This window comes from Manacus candei, unplaced genomic scaffold (genome assembly GCF_025592945.1).
Source record: "Manacus candei isolate 608988 ecotype Guabito, Panama unplaced genomic scaffold, ASM2559294v1 h1tg000063l, whole genome shotgun sequence".
NCBI lineage: Eukaryota > Metazoa > Chordata > Aves > Passeriformes > Pipridae > Manacus > Manacus candei.
The window spans coordinates 4,558,308-4,576,394 of NW_026138111.1; the positions used below are offsets into that span (position 1 = coordinate 4,558,308).

Sequence of the window (18,087 nt, forward strand, 5' to 3'; positions counted from 1 at the left end):
AGGCACTCTCGCTCCAATCCTAATCCAATGGCCTAAACTCTACAGATGCTGGGCAGAGTTAGCCAGTTAGAGAAGCACAATTGTAAACCTTGGCAACACCAGAACCTAAAACTGCAACTGTGAAAGACCCACTAACAAGTGATAATGAACTAATTGCCATTTGGAAATTCTCTCCTTTATGCTTATGGATCATCATTAAAACTGAATACCACCCTGCATAACTTTTCAAATTCAGTATTAAGAACTAGGTCACCATGTTTCTTCAGTATATGGCAGACAGGATGGACATCACAAATCACAATGCACTGAATTTGCCAAGCTGTCTCTTTTAGCCCCTGTGCAGTTGAGGGATTCCATTACCAGGGGACTTTGAGAGTGGCAATGTAAGCATTCCTGCTTATAATAACACACTCAAAGAGCATTATTTGAAGATCAGTTTTCTTCCCTAGTTGCTCCTGAAATATATGACTTACAGACTGCAAAAAATGGGAATTATCAGCTAATTCCAGTCAGCAGAAGCCATACTTCTAACTTGGCATGGGAACACTGAATTGCACAGGACAACTGGACAACCAGGTCAAAATACTACACATGCACTTGAATAGCTTTCTCTAAGACAGAAATACATATCTAGAGAGATACAGTCCAACAAATGATACTGCTTAATGCATTTTACTATTTTCAAAAGAATGCCATAATGCAGGAAAACTTTAGCACCAGACAAAGTTTCACAATGTTATAATCCCTTGAAAACAATGAGTTACTATAAAGAAAGTAATTAATTTTTAACCTCCTGTATTCCACATTGGGGACTTAAATCCTAGACAAAAACTTCATATTTCAACTCAGCCATTATGTTCAAACTACATTTCACACACATATAGAAAGAAATAAATGAAATTAGTATTTTGGGCTATTTTCATCATTTTCATAACAAAACAGCAAACTGGGACCACCCACCGACAATAATATGAAGAGCTGATGTTACTGGATCAGAAATGCCAACAGTTGAATAGCATATGCAATCTGTTGATCCTGAAAAACAAAAAACTAGAGATCAGTTTGTATATTTGCAAAACAAGTATTATGGGCATGGTCCTCCAAAATAAAAGCATTACGTTCCTTTGGTTTGTCCCTTTCTATTTTACAGAACAAAGATACAAATATTATTATTTAAGTTGTAACATTTTCTCCCAAATGAGTACAATTTATCTCTCTCCATACAAATAACAAACATTTTCACAATATAAGCAATAAATATATAGCAGTTAGTGAAGGGAAGTAAGTTAATATATATGGAATATTTCAGGATTATATTATAGCTTTTATATTAATTAAGGCAGGCATACACTGATTCTCCTTTGCTTATGATTTCTTGCTCATTGAGATCTCATGAAAAGAAGAGAGGTTGACTGGTCTCCTGTTTTTTGTGGTACTGATCTAAATTCCAGGATGTCAACATCCTCTCCTCCTTCAGTCTTAAACCAGAAACTTCTGCCCAGTTCTATTATTTGAAAATTAGTAAATACTTGCTTTCAGGAATTAGTTTCTAGATAGGGGAGCAAAATGGATAGAGATGTACCTTTACAGTCTTGATGCAAAATACCTACAAGAAGAAAGGGGGGAAGCTTTAAGTTTCACCTGTGTGCTGTTTAGAAATGGACAATTCTCCCTGAGCACTATAAAAAACAAGAGCCTAACACAGGGATCTGGTTTCTACTCTGAAGCAGGGACTTGGAAGTCAGTTCCAGACATACAGAAGCATATTTGTTGCAGCATGTAACTCCAAATTTGTCTTATATTTTCTCCCATCACTTTCATGAAATTGAATTCCATCAAAGTCAAGGACAGATATCTGCAAAGAAAAACTTACTTTGTCCACATTCATGTTGTCAGATTTGCTACCAATACACTAGCTGAAGAGCAGCTCAGATACAGAGTACTTAATTTCTGAGGCCTGATCAAATTGAAACAGAAACTAAAACTGGAGGAATGAGCAATCACTATTTAAAAGCCACTTTTGGTTCCTTTTTCACTTAAAAAACAGGGTATATGCAGTCAATAGGAGCAAAGACAATCCTTTTCCTTCCAATTCACTTCTCAGAAAATGGACAACACTTCCCCTGCCTATAAATGGCACAACAAAGCTTCTACCAAGTAAACACTATGCAGAAATCTGCCACAGTGAACAAGAAGCAGCTCCATGAGCCAACTAAAGAGAATTTAAATATAACAAAACTGCAGAACAAAAGAAACAGTGTGACTAAATAAATCTCTTGCTACAAGGCTGAGGTTCAAGATGGTGCAAGTGTACTAATACAGGCATATGCCATTGCACAGAAAACAGGACTCCAATTTCACTCAATACCGTAATAGACAAGGTACACAGATGATGATCTCATGTCACATTTAGAGTTTTATAGCAAAAAATATTAAGTAGTATTTGGAAACTGAAGCTATATTTTACTGCCAAGTTTTTCAGTTTCATTTTGCCTCCTAACTCGTGAATTTCAATTAGGCAGAAATAAAATTCTCATTACTTTCGAAAAGAAAAACAAACAAAAAAATTAGCCACTGAGAGATCTGACCAGAACTTTTACTGCTGAATGTATAAGCCTAACACTTCATCCAACCTTTCTCATTTATTCCAGACCTGTGTGCATTCTGCTCCTAGAATTACCTTAATCACATTTGTCTTGATGTAAACAGAGCTTTCAAGTAGTATTACACTACAGGTGGGAGGAGAAGAGGGTAATTCATGAAAGCTACATTTCAACACCAGAAGCTTATCTCCCTGTGATTTTCTGTAGTCATTAAAAAGTGATTCATCTGTTTGGCAATTACATAGAACTTATTTTCATTTCTATTCATTAACAAGCAAGGAAAGGCTAAAATTAAAACTGAAGTCTTAAATTAATTCTGAGACTCTAAAATGGGAGACTGGGGAAGACATCAACACTTTTTACCAAGTGTCAAATCATCCCTCTGCCTCAGACATGACAGAGGACTATCAGTAAACAGTAAATGTTTTTTTTCTCTCTCAGAGCTTGTAGTATGGAGCAACAAAACCAGTGACACACTTACATGGAGGTAATTATGGCATTCCTTATATACCTGCCAAGAGAACATAACATCACACCTAGCATGAACCTAATGAACTAGTTTAAAGGTCACAAAAATGTTCATGATGACTAAGGATTTGAATCTTTTTGAATACTTTTTATCCAAACAAGAATTCTAGACCATTAGGTGGGTCTTAACAGATGCCGAAACAGCACTCAGAAGAGATGCACACACAAACCCCACCAAAATCCAGCTTATTTCATCAGTATATGTCTAATATGAAAAACAGGATTAGAATGCAAATACAGCTTGAATAATATTCCTTGATTAATAGTTTAGGATTGCCAGAGCACACAGTTTGGGCAAGAAGTTTTCACAGAACGTGACTCTTGACTAGTGTTAGGCAGTGGCTGTTTTATGCTCTGGTTAAACCAACAGAAAAACTCTGTCATGCTCTGCCAGTTTTTCTTTGGGGATTTTTAATGGCAACAGCCTGAGTGATGGAAAATAAAAGAGGTTTTTATGAGTTGCACAGAACTACACGCAAATGTGAAGAAAGTAGTTGGACTGCTTGCTAACTGGGCCTTAATTCACTTAAAAAAGCATCTTCGGTATAGAAACTAATTTTTGCATTGGTGTGCTGGTAGAGAAGAAATTCAGCATGCAAGGAAATGATTAAGTGTCAGGTTAAGACACTTATACATAGCTGTATGTGTGCATGTAACACAGCAGACAATAAATATGTCAAAGCTTCCATTCTGGTCAAGGACATCTTGTCAGGAAGAGCTGATGGCAGCTTAAGCTTGATTCACACAGAGGCCTCACAGGGAGGGCCTTAGGAAGCAAGACATCTGCATATGACAGGCAGATGCAATAGCAGATCAACAGGCTCTACTGACCATATTGATCAGAAGCCCCCTGGCTGTAACATGAGTTTAGATGTCTATCTCACTTGCAGACACCAAATGCAAACATGAAAATTTGAGTCTCAAGTTCAAACTGAAACTCACCCTAAGGAGATTAACTCCATCACCTAAAATGCCACCATCCAGCAGTGTTCAAGTGCTGCAGATTACTCTGCTTGGCTTCCAGCTGCTACTCTAGTACAATAACTGTCTTGCATAGGGCTGGTACATTTCAATGATGGTGGCACCTTGCCACCACATGTAGATAGCGGAATATCTGAATTCTCCGAGCTAAAGAAAGTTCTCATGCCAGATATTTTGGTGTTAGGAGCTTACTGAAAACATGAAGCCTGACCAAACCTGACAGAGTTCAAGCAGCATTTGGATGATACTCTCAGGCACATGGCATGACTCTTGGGGATGGTCCTGTGCCGGGCCAGGAGTTGGACTCGATGATCCTTGTGGATCCCTTCCAACTCAGCACATTCTGTGATTCTGTGAAGTATGCAGAGGGCACATCAACTTGTTTTTGTTAAAGTATAATTATTTGGAATCTTTACCAGACTTTATACATTTTCCTTGAAGTCTGTTTATTATTAGAAGGTATTAGTTGTTATACAGGCAATTTCTTCTATGTTCTTTCCCTCCCCAAATACGAAAAATGAAATTTTTTATATAAATACATTTAGTGATTTAAAAATTATCAAAGAAATCCTTCCTTTTAATTAATCACAAGGAGGAATATCACAAGAATAGGTAATCTTGACTTAATTGTCTCCACAGCAGGCCCACTACATTAAATGCAGTATTTAGTTCTAAGACTGCCATTTCAAGATGTATAATGGATTTAAAATGCTGAAGGAGGAGCATAAAACATTACATTTCAGATTTCAAAGATACACTGACCTATGAAATGAGATGCTAACTAAACAGTAAAGATCATTAAATATTACAAATGTAACTGAGAAGGTTGTGGACATATTACTTGGAGTAATTTAAAAAAAAAAGATAGCTTTTATTGCTATGCTATAGCACATTTTTCAAGAGAATTTTTACACTCTACATGACAGCAATATGAGTCCAGTCATGCTTCATTATTTGACTTGAATCTGTTTTTTAAGTTTGTGAATGATCCTCCACCATTTTTCTACACTCCTTTCACACAGGAAGCCTGTGCCATCTTTAGCATTCTTAACTTCTACAGTTACACATCAACATGCAGATTATAATCATACTGCATGCTTCAGTCCTAGACATTAGGATTGACCTCAAACATTAGAGTTGACCACGAAAAAAAATGAGAGTGATCTGGACACACTGGGAGCCTAAAATCACTGTAGTTATTAACTCATGTCTACACTTTATTCAATCTTCTCTACTGTTGGGAAGAATTTTTCCCCTATCCCCAGGGTAGGTCGCAGATTTGGGTTTTGGAATAAATGTATTATAATATTATTTTGTATTATTTTGGAATAAATACTATTATGTCACAGCACAGAATAAAGTGGGATGGTTTTTTTCTACCTGCTGAGATCATTAGAGTATTTAATCTAGTAAGTTCTTTTTAACTAAAGAGTCCTCTGACAGCAATTGACAGTTTTGTCCTCCTATTCTGTGCCAAGTTTAATAAGAACAACGAATTACTTTGGCTTACTCCAGAGGGTATAGTTGCAATACTAAAACATTTGGACGAAACCTCAGTGTTACATGCTGTAACAGAAATTATTCTCAGTTTTTAAATTCTATGGAGACATACTACTACTTTGAATGCAGTGAGACTCCATGGCTGAACATGCTCTTAAGGCTAGAAGACATAACTAGCTTTTAAGGCTGGGAGGAAGAAATAACCAAACAGAGGTTTTCATAGGTGTGCTGTAACCTCTAAGTACTCTTAACAGCAAATCCGTTTACAAGGGCAATCAGTCAATTGCCACTGGCAGATCTGAAGAATGGCTGCAACTGAGAGAAATTCAGAAGTTAAAACTGCCATTTGAGTAGAAGCCTTTTATTCATATCAATAAAAACACAAGCTATTTCATAAAAATGTTCCATAGAGCATAAAAAAATCACTGAGTAAACTATCTCCATGTATCAGAAGACACACAAAGCTTTAGATCTTAATCTCTAAACTATGGATAATGTTTGTTTTCAATATCTGTTAATGAGCTCTTAGGATTTTTAAATAAAGGTGGGTTATAAAAACCTAGAAAGAACATAATGGATTAAGTTTTTCTAGATGGATAATTTATATTTCGTTATTACTTTTGGCGTACTGTATTTCAGGACTATCAGTTTAGTTTAAAAAAAAAAGTCTTTTCAAGAATTTCACTTATTTTTGGAACAGACTTCTTGCACCAGTGATGGAACTAAGGTATCTGTTGGGGTCAATACATGGCTAGAACTCCATTATATCAAGCAAAGATGAACCAAGAACAGCTTCACCAAGAGCTGAAAAAAAATCAAAACAAAAAAACAACTCTTGATGCTTTCATACTCAGTTTAAAGTCTTTAATGTCTAGATGTGTTAAGAAAGGGTTAAGATTTGTTCAGCGATTTGACTACTTTTTTCAGTAAATAAGCACCTCCCCATATATACAGTAATGGATCATTCTAAATATTGCACAATATACAAGCAGATCAAGATATTTATTATCCTCTTCCAAAAAATGAATTAATAAAACTTTAAGACCAGCTTCCTTCTACACCACTATAAATAATTTTTGAGGGATTTGAATAATGACTTGGAGAAAATATTTGAATTATAGCACTGACTACAAGGCTGTACCTCATGTTAGTTCAAGGAACAGAACATACAGTATACCTTCAAATAGCAAAAGCGTACAATGGAAAAACACAACAAATGAAACATTAAAATGTGTAAGAGAAGAAAGTGACTTGATACCTGTTAACAAAATTAAAACATCAGTGAATCTCATACTTTTTGGGTGTAATTGGAAAAAAATGCATTAAGAAATTGTTGAAAAAGCAAGGTTAGTATTTCCTAAGGATAAAGAAATAACTCTTAATATTGAGGTTCTGTTTTTTCAATTGTATCTTTTTATGGTCACATTATCAACAGAAGGCAAAATCTTCTGAAAATAATCATGTAAGCAAAAAATCTTTAGTTCAAGAAATTTTCCCAAATAAGGAAAAGGAAGAAAAGAACACTTCAAATTCTCTTCTTGTGAATTTTGTTACAGAAACTGACTTTAATACAAAGCTTTAACAAATAAAATCAGGATATACTTAAATACAGTAATTCTGTGCTAGCTAACAAGGAGAGTGCAAAACCATAAGGGGATATTCACATTGCAACTTTTAGATAACTAACATTTATTGTACTGCAAGCAGAAAAGATTAAGCTTCTTCCAAGCAACAATTCAAATCATTTGGATTTGGATACATTCTTCACAAAGATGTAAGGAGCGTAACATTAGTCACCTAAAGCCACACTTACTTCATTTGGTGTATTTTTACAACCTGTGCTAAATTTTCTCAGAAAACTTTATTTTAATTCTAATCAGAAGCTCACAATGTTTATTTCACATCCCGGTTCTTTATTTCAAAACTCAAGCATCAGACAAGAAAAAGAGAACAACGTAGAAACACTGAACTGTCCATCTGTCTCTCTACAGAGACCTCAAAATTACAGATAAAGAGTTGTTGTTAAATAGATGCAACACTCAGTCTAGGAAGAGAGAGTCATCTTGTAAGTCCCCTTTTGAAGGAACCTTTGAGGACCAAATGGGCAGGGTGAAGTAACACCTGGAACACTAGATGTAAAATAGCAAAACTGATCCAAAGAGCACCTTCATTGTCGATAAAAATAACAGTAATAAAATCACTAAAGACCTTAGTTTGAAGAATGAGTTCTCTCAAATGACAGTAGCCAGGATGGCCTGAAAAAGTGGCTGACATGGAGAACTGTGAATGTATAGCACCTCTGAAAATGGGCAGAAACTGCAACTTGGTCTGGAAACAAAACTGTTCCTCAGCTGTAGTTGCCCTATACTTGCTGTGATAACAAATGGAGAAAAAGAGAGAGAAGAAATCTTAGCATTTGTTTGGAGTTTGCCAGACCAGTGGGAGGTTCTTATACAATTCTAACTAAATTTGTGGAGCATTTTGAACTGGAAAAATATTTATCAGGTTTATCTGTTCAGTAAATTCCACTCATTAATGTGTTCAGAAGAGTACTACTGTTGACATTTTAGCTCACATTAACACACAATAAGCCACAAAAAAAGAAGTAGTAAATTAATTCTGAAGTTACACATCAAGATTTTATTTCCTTTACAAAATACTCTGCCTAAATAAAACTGCATGTGATCAGTAATTATATCTGGATACAAACAGCTTTAGTTAGGTGCCTTTATGGAATATCATTGCTCAGATCTTACATTTAGGCCTAAATTCAAGAAGTTATGAGTAAGAAAAAATGTCAAGAATTAATGAATAAATTAAACTGAAAGTTAACCCTTTCTTACCAGCAGGAATTATGCCAATCCTTATATTGCACTGGACTAACGATGCTTTGGGATTATTTTGGTCTATGCCAGAGTCCTTCTGAATTCTTCCAACGAGACCATGCATCACTTCACTGAACATGCCGTCCCCACCAACACAAACAACACTGCCAGGAAACACAAATTAGAATGCACACTAACAGTCAATAAACAACACGGCAAGTGTTCTACTTAGGGCATGCACTGGGCACATCAAAAATACTTGTTCTATTCTCCTCCTCCATCTTTACAGAATATAGTAGCCCACAGTCAATTGGCAATTAACAAAAAGCAGAAAAAAAAAATTCAAGCTACACAACTGCAAATGCACCTAGATGTATCTGTAACGTTAGGAAAAAATGCTGGAATGCAACCTACAAAAATCTTTATCCTCTACTGCTGTGTGCAGACAGACAAATATCAGTGGAAATTCACTATACAAATAAAACACTGAACAGGACTGTACATACAGCTTTTTAAGTACACAAAATGGAAATAGGGTACCCTTACCAAAAAGGGAAAAGTTAATATTTGCCACTTCTGGCAAAAGTATATTTTACACAATAGGGAGGTACATTATATGAAAGTCAAAAAGCAGAAGTGCATGCCTGCATGCTCTTTTGAACATGCTGAGAGCTCATCAAACAGGCAGAAGTCATGTATATCTACATAACCATTCATAATGAAACAGAGTTCTGAATGTTACCAGATACAAAACTTTGTTTTGCAAATTTAATTCAGGTCAGAGCTGGTGCAGCAGCTACACAGATCCTCAATATGTTAAAGCTCAGCAGAGAGTCCACAGCCAAGCAAATACTAGGAAGTAAAAGACTATTTTACAGCACTATACATTTCATGAACAATAATCAAATGCAGACCCTGAACTCTAAAAGCATCAACATTCTTTAACTGAAAAACTAATTTAAATACACTTTAAAGGAACACATGAGAAACCCAAAGTTATATATGTGGTCCCTAGCATACAAGTTTAGGAATGTCTACTGTCACCTATAGCAATAATTTCCAACTCATAAACTAATACTCTTTTATATTATCAGCAACAGATATTGCAGAATGAGTGTTTATTTCATAGGACAAGTTAATTTATCTAATTTTTAAGTATACATGATTTAAATGTAATTATTGTTGTATTTTCAGCTGAAGGAAAGCTTGAACAAAACAGTCATTTTTTCTCATGAGTGGGGAGGACATTCTTAAATTCATACGGTGTCCAACTCTAAGTCAACACCTAGGAGACCGGGAGAGGAGGCATAAAAGGTTATTTGTTTTCCATTTTTATAATTTTTTTTCTCTTCCAATAGCCTATTAGATAATTATATAATATCCATTATTCCTCAACTTTAGCTTGTCTTATATTTCTCTGCAGACTCAAAAAAAAGAGGTTAAGTGGCCAAAAATTTCCAGGTCAGTACAAGGATAATGTTGTCTCAGGGTAATTTGCTCAAAGCCCCATCCAACCTGGCCTTGAACACTTCCAGGGATGGGGCTTCCACAACTTCTCTGGGCAACCTATACCAGTGCCTCACAACCATCAAAAGTAAAGAATTTTTTCCTTATACCTAATCTAAACCTGCCCTCCTTCAGTTTAAAACCAATTACCCTTTGTCCTATCACTACATGCCCCTGTGAAATGTGCCTCTCCAGCCTTCTTGTAAGCCCCCTATAGGTACTGGAAGGCACTCTAAGATCTCCCCAGAGCCCTTCCCTTTTCCAGGCTGAACAACTCCAGCTCTCTCAACCTGTCTTCATAGCAAAGGTGCTCCAGCCCTGTGATCACCTTCTAGAACAAATAGTATATCCAGGCTCAGAGGTGACAATTCTGTGAATGTCTATACCTATCAAGGGTAAATAATGATAGATAAAGAACTTCACATATGCAATAATAGCATGACCAAATGCATTGCAAATATCAGATGACCAATGTACAAGTCACACATGTGCAAACTGCATGTGTGAAGGCTCCTAGTGAAGAAAATCCGAAAGAGATACCTTTTTATTTTTTGGTTTTATTTTACTAATAGACTAGCATTTCACTTTTTGGAGAGATGATAACAGTAAAAGACATATGCTAGAGTACTTCAGGAGAAGCTAGTCCACAAGACAAATGAGTTTTAAAAGATGTATGGTCCCTTTTAATCTCAACCATTCTGTGAACTAATTCAAAAACTAGGAAAAAACCCCAGCCAGAAACAGTTCTACAAAGGCTTGTGCAACAGGATTAGGAACCACAGTGATTCATTTCACTTATTTTAAACATAGCTTTTACCTACACAATATTACAGCATGCTCTGATTGTTCCTCACAATGATGTACAACTGTCTGCTATATAGTAACCAAAATGAGTAACTGTGCTTAGAGAGAAGCTGTTCTGTCACTGAGCTAATAGGTCAGTACATTCAATGTAAGAAATTCTTATAAGGCAAACTAGGAAGAACAAACAGGAAACACGTGCAAGAATTTTAAATAAGCTGCCTCAAGTAAAAACATCTGAAAACAAGTGAAGTGATTATCATTAAGAATCCTATGTTTAGTTGCAGAATTCCATGTATGGGTTTGCCTAACAGGGAATCTGGAGATTAAATGCAGAAATTCATCACTGAATGAAGGGGAAGCCACTTATGAGAACCAATCTAAGAGGACAGCTCAATGACAATTACATGTAGGAATACAAAGAATCTTTTCCTGTATGTAAGCAAAGTCAGCCAAACTTGAAGAAACACACATGTTTATGTGGTTAAACCTTTTTTTTAAATATTCCAGTTGACCACATGACCTGTTATTTAAAAAGTAGTTTTAGTACAAGATCTTCTTCCTAACATGACTGTTGACCACAGAGAAAGACTTGTACATGATGGACAAAAATCAGCCAGGTTGCAGTTCCCAAGCCAAATGCCATTCAGGCCCAGTCTGAGAATAGAAGAATCATAAGATTCCAAAAAGATGCAGTTCTCTGGCCTATTAGTTTATCTTGTCATGTTAGAGATAGAAAACCAAAAAACCCCACCAAAGAAAAAAATTTAAAAATTCTACAATACAAGACCTTCAATCTGTCAAAACCACTTCAGATACCACTGCAATTGGTCACTGCCAATCGTTTTAAAAAAACAACTTGCTAGTAGTGGACAGAGGCTCATCTGCCTCCCTTTCTGCTCTGTACTGGAATTTCACCAACCATCAGCATACTTATCTCAAATCATAAGTCAAATGAAAAGGGAAAACCTTAACTAACTAGTTTTTTTATAGGATCAAGGTCTCCCCTCCCTGCAGTTCTGAAAAATTAAGAAAAATCCCAGTATAGACAAAACTATTTAAAGTCAACTCATTTTAAAGCAGGTGAGGTCTGGGAACATCATGCCCTTACTTGATATATACAATGCATATAGATCTGCTCCCGTAGCAAAACTACTGGGAAAAGACAGAATGTATTTTATTTTTGCAACTTACCAGTTTAAATGTACCTATCAGCAGGCATAAGATACTATTTTAAAATACTGTAGTTATGAGAGTTTATCCGCATAGGTTCTGCACATACTTTCATGATTTTCCAGACATGTAACTTATTTCATGTTATTAACTGGAAACTGAAATTACTAGCTTATTTATTAAAATATTCTGCTTTTACAGCAGATTTAATAATGGAATGCAAGATAACCATTCAGTCAGCTCTTCTTTTAAAACAGTAACTCCACAACAGAACAAATGCAAATAAAGCCAAATGATGTAGCCATTATTTAACAGACACACAGAGCAAGAGGAACTACCTGAAATATTTCTAAACAGTCCATGTTCTTTTACACACAGGCTGAATGCCACCAGTGCAGTGTTCTGAACTCCTGTGTATGTCAAGATTACAAAGCATTTCAGGGTAGTTTTTGAGCTATCACAGAACGCTCAACTAAGCAGAATTAATCTTACATTCATCTTTTGAACACAAATCTCATGTCAACATTGTTATATTATGGTTGAATATATTGTATATTGAACAAGTTTACAGAAAGAGTTTAATTTTCTTTTGATACTCCTAAATGGGGATCTCCTACAGAAAGGAACACACCCCAGGACTTTCAGTTGAGGCAATAAATGTATCAGCAATGAAGGCTACCATTTTAAATTAAAGAACAGGCAGATTACACAACATATCAGCTTTAAAAGAATTAAAAAAGGCAAATGAAGTTACTTACCCATCATATTTATAAATATTAACTTCAAATAAATTGTCCTTAGCATGATTAGCATGTTCAGTTACTGTGAAGAAAGAAACACATTAAAATTTACTGTTAAAAATAATGTCATAAAATAATTTATAATATACAATTATAAAAATTAATTCATTAATAACCATGATTCTATTACCAATGTGGCCATAAAACAGCCTGTCCATAAAATGTGTTTTGAAAGATTTTGCCAGGGAAGGAATTGAAAGAGGCATGCACTGCAGTACATATGGAAAAAATATTTTATTAAAAATTGTGCAAATGAACATTCGGTTTTACCTGCGAAACTGAAAAAGAGAAGAAAGGCAGTATTTTATAGATTAAGAGCTCAAATAGCTCAGAAGCAACAGAAGTTTTAGTTTAGTAAAAAGTTGATATAAGGTTGCAATTATTTGGCTACCTATGCTTTAATCAGGAAACATTCTCTACCACTTTGTTTCATTTCCTTAGTAAGAAAAGGTAACAGAAAGAACTTTAGCTACTCAAGGATGTTTTAAAGGGTTCATCTTGTGTTTATTAAGAAACTAAAACATTAATTACTCACTAACAACATCAGTGGATATAGAAGCCAGACTGAAGAGTGGAGCAACTTTCTGTTCATAAATCCTTTTCCCTTGTCTTTTTCCTCCATAGGGATTAATATACACAAGCAACTGCTTTGGTCTAGACTCTGCAGTAAGGAAAAATATTACAGTATACTGATTTTGTACACAAAACAAAAATTCAACAAGCCATACAAAACCAAACCTATTAATATCAAAGTGGTCACAGCATAAAAGACTTAGAACTTTTTATTAACTCTTGTAATTCTTTTAACAAAGAGCTATAAAATCCTGCTTCATCTGTCCTCTTTATTATACTGAGGATACTGACAGTACTGAACAATTATTAATAAGACAGCAAGAGGCAAAATTCAGAATCATTTCTCCTGAATGCATATCTTACATTCTTATGCATCATTCTTGCAGTACCTTCCCATCATATTAGTAAAACTAATTAATTGGTATCCCAGCACACAAGGCTAGAAGGATAGCAATAGGAAAGGCACTTGTAAGTGAAGCAAACGTAGAAATACTTTTACATTATTTCAACTACCTTCCAGCTTTAATAACATATTTAAAGTGCATTTCCTTTCTGTAATCAAGTCACAATAAGAATACCTCACAAAATTACGTGCTGCACAGCAAGTGCTTGCCTTACAGTGTAACCCCTTCCCCTTCCCGAAACACCTTTGATATTACTACCTCGAGTTTTCCCATTTATTTATGGATTTACATTGGTAATGGCAATGAAAACAATTACTACACTTCTGTATTAACAGATATACAAAATAGTAATGCTTGCTGCACCTAGAGAACCTTCCTTTTTTACGGAACAGAAAAAAACTTATAACATGTATACTTCCTCAGATGGCATTCTAAATTATTATTATTTTAAAAGGAAAGTTATATTAGAATTGTTAGATCAGAATGCTTTTACAACAAGTCCACCCAAGCTAGACATTTTGAACAGTTTAAATCTGCCACAAGCTCAAGGCACTATTCACCCTCTCTGAGAAGTTGTTCCCTTTTCTGAAATAGTTTTTTACCAATAAAACGAACAATTGCACTCAAATGGAGCTGACTGCTTAGGCCACATTTCTCACAGGTGTACTGAATGGGTGCACAAACCTCATTTTTTGAAAAAGACAGATACCTTGTGTAACATATATAAAACAAAAATACTAAAAAGAATCTTCCCGTTGCCTGTTCATAACAGTTTTTCTTAAATATCCACTTTTATTCTGTGAACCTTAAGTACTTTCTTGAGTTACATTGTAGGTGTACTTGCACCCAGTCCCTTCTCCAGCTCTGTATTTCAGATGGACCTCAGACCTATGCTGTAGGTAGCTCATCTCCAGTCCTGTCTCCAGCTCCAGCTGCTCTGCTCTGGCCTCCCTGGGTGGACCCAATTACTTTATCTCACCTGGGCTGTAAATCAGACCTGATTTTATCCCCATCCCTGTTCTTCCCACCCTGTTCAGATACAGTGGGACTGCACCCTGGTTAGCATGGGCACCACCTGTGCTATGGCCATCCTTGACGTCCTTTCTGCCATGGAGTTACTCTGCTCCTGCCACCCACTGACATCTATCAAGGTACCTCTTTCAGGAATAACTCCTGCAAAACTACTTTTAACTTTCAAGAAGTAGATGTCCAAGAGTCTCAGAAATGATTAATGGGAACTCTTACCACATAAGGCACATTTTGTTGATGAGAGAGTCTGGAAAGGTGAAACACACACAAAAAGCCACCCATAAATCTTACAATTGCTACAGTCTTTGTCCTCAAATCCCTGCAGTTTACATCTGCCCTTTACTTTCTCCAAAGCCTCTGCTAAGCTTGTAATGTGTCCCTATGTCGTGAAAATAATATATATCTGGGCAAAATTATATGACACCTATAGTTCTATTAAACACTCAGTACAACCTAGTGAATGTGCAAAACAGAAAAGCAGTGATAAGGAGACACTTCAACTCTTAACTCCCTCGATTTTTGAGTTCAAAAAAGCAGATATATCAAAATTACACTGATTGATGTACAAGCCTGCAAAATGATAGTGCAAATGTTCACAGTTTATTCAAACTTACTCTGCATTTCAAGTAATTCTTTCAGCGCCTGTATCCACTGATTACATAAGTGCTCATCAACACACCAAAAAGTCACATCACTGCACCGCCAGCGGTGATTTCGGGCTTTCTTCACATAATATACTATTTAAATTTAAAAAAAAAAGAAAGGGAAAAAAAAAAACAAAGAGGCATAATAAGACAGTTCCATGAAATGACAAATGCATTTCAGAAAGATAACCAAAATATCAACCTTTGGAAAAAAGTGGCAATTAATCTCCACTAAACACTTCGGCAAATGACAGAAGCATTCAGAGTGTGAACAGGACATTCATAAAAAGTCCAAATGAAAACATAAATGAAAACACTTGCTGAGGTCATTACCTTATAGCAGAGACCCAAACATAGACTTCTTTTTAAAGCAAATACAAACCATTTTTCATAAACTTATTATAGCCATACCTATACAAAAGTTCACCGAGCTTATATAATATTTTATCTGTCTTAAAGTCTGCAATATCTACATAATATAAAATGCCACAAGCTTAAGAAGATAAACCAGACTGACATCAGCTCTCATGTAACCAAGAGGGTGAATTTAATTTCATAAAGCTGAAATTTGAGAAAAAGACTTACCTTTTTATCTACAGTATCTCCAGTTACTCTTACTGGAGGACTAAATGTGAGGAAAGTACTCTACAACATAAAATTTTGGCATGGGAGCCATCACATTTGCCCCATCTTTGCAGCACAGAAGTCACCACTCTTTTCCCAACACAAGCAGACATTTATTTCAAGCACTTTGTTTTAAAAAATGCAGTCAATAATACAAAGAACCTTCTCATGTACACATTGTGATGGTTAGGGATAATTTAAAAAAGCCCAAACATTCAAGACTCATTTTTTCAGGCTCTCTTGATTTTCTAGTCAAGTAATAGAAAGCAAGTGTCCTGCTGCAGAGTCATTCAGCAGCAGAAACACAAGATATTAGTTTGAACTTCAATTAATAACTAAAACCAGTACATTTTCTTAAAGGAAGTGTTTTATTTTCCAAAATAAGGACCTTTAAATGTAAACTGACGGATTTTGGGGAGTTCTTTTGTTTGTTTTTGTGGTGCTTTTGCTTGTATTTATTTTGGTCTTTCTTTTTTTTTTGCCTTGAGGGGGAGGGGTTGTTTCATTGGGTATTTTTAAACATAACATTTCTGTTAAAAAAAATTAATCTGAGGATTCATTTTGAGTCTGCCTTAAAGTACCTTCAGCAAAGTAACTAGCACAAGCATTGTTATTTGCCTTACCTGTGAAAGCATGTAGCTTTGTCATCTTTTGCCATTTGCCAATGTTACGCTGTTTCTTGTTAAGTTCAGTTTCTTCTACAGAAATGATCTCGGAGATTGGTACAAAACAGTTTTCTGTGGGAACACAAGATCTTACACATTAACATCTTCAAACAGCACCCAAATGATTATTTCTAGACCTAATATGATATAGGCATATGATTAGAGCAGCTGCTCAATAAGCACAACCGAGAGCATAATTAGGAATTAGCTGAATATTTTCAATTTTCTTTTGCCTTTAGTCAAAGAACATAATCCATAACCACCTCTGAGGTACCCCTAATTTCTCAGAAAATTAGGTATTTTATGTGTAAAAATATTTCTGCATGAAGCCAAAATCCAGCAACACTGAATTCAGAGTAATTCAATTTCCCCTTCAATGAGGTCTCGTCCAGATATTTGACAGTGAATAGCACAAGCTATTTCAACAAATGTGCAACTAAATCTAGTGCAGAGACTACAGAGACTATTTGTTATTCACAAGTAAGTAGCTGGCTTATGAAAGAGGGGCATTCATATGAATTCTTAAGGTTCTAAATCCCACCAAGCTTTTAAACTTTCAGATCTACTAAGAAGAAAATTCTAGATGTTATGTTTATGTAGTGTTAAATATATTGCCCTGGTATCAACTTCAAAACCCTTGTTTTTCAGAATTGAAGGCCTCTTGCTCTTAGACTATGAAAGAATTTCTTTCACCCTCACTCTGTTTTCTCTTATAGTTCCTAGACACCTTCTCAGACTTCTTAACTCCTGTCAAATTGAGGGTTTTCCCTCATTTTCATTACTGATTTCAACACTGCTCCACTTTCACCTCATCTCAAGAACAGAGTGGAACTGAAAATGCATGCTTTTTATTTCTGCACAAGCAAGTGCTCACTGTATATAAACACATGTAAAAAAGACATATTATTATGATAATATGTAAGTAATCTCTTATATAACAATTATAATATACTTGTTTCTATCATATATAGAGAACAATACTGAGATATAAAGAGATAATAAACACATAAAATACAGACAACCCATTGTTAGTGGGGTTTATCCTACACTTCATTTTCCTCTGCTTTGCAGAAGTACAATGGTAGAAGCTAGGAATGAAAAATCAGCAAAGTTTTCCTGACCTTTTCACAGTGATGAGTACAATTCATTGCCACTAGTTCAACTTTATTATTTCTTGCCCGTCCTATTCAGCTGTTTTAGTCAATAGAGTCATTACCTATTGTCACATCTATTGACAAACTGTGGACTATTCACACAAGGGTTTTTCCCCCCCCTTTACAGGTGTTTTAGCATTTGACATGATTTATGCTCATTTAGTGATTTTGTCTTCTCAGAGATTTTTTGCATGACTCAAAGGAAATGTAGCCTTCAAACTTTACACTGAGGTCTTTAAGGAATTTGGCTGTATTTGAATGTTTCAGCTACTTAAAA

General features: G+C 35.4%; 1 protein-coding gene across 3 annotated transcripts in view; it reads right to left on the reverse strand.

The window, feature by feature from the left end:
• Positions 1–18,087, reverse strand: part of CERK (ceramide kinase) — a 40,294-nt gene that overhangs the window by 14,556 nt on the left and 7,651 nt on the right. For all 3 annotated transcript variants that reach the window (XM_051805178.1, XM_051805180.1, XM_051805179.1), the window contains exons 2-7: positions 16,615–16,728; positions 15,338–15,460; positions 13,253–13,378; positions 12,676–12,739; positions 8,456–8,601; positions 961–1,035 (exon numbers count right to left, since the gene is read on the reverse strand). In XM_051805178.1, the coding sequence (XP_051661138.1) occupies positions 961–1,035; positions 8,456–8,601; positions 12,676–12,739; positions 13,253–13,378; positions 15,338–15,460; positions 16,615–16,728 (648 nt within the window). The remainder of the gene's footprint in view (positions 1–960; positions 1,036–8,455; positions 8,602–12,675; positions 12,740–13,252; positions 13,379–15,337; positions 15,461–16,614; positions 16,729–18,087) is intronic.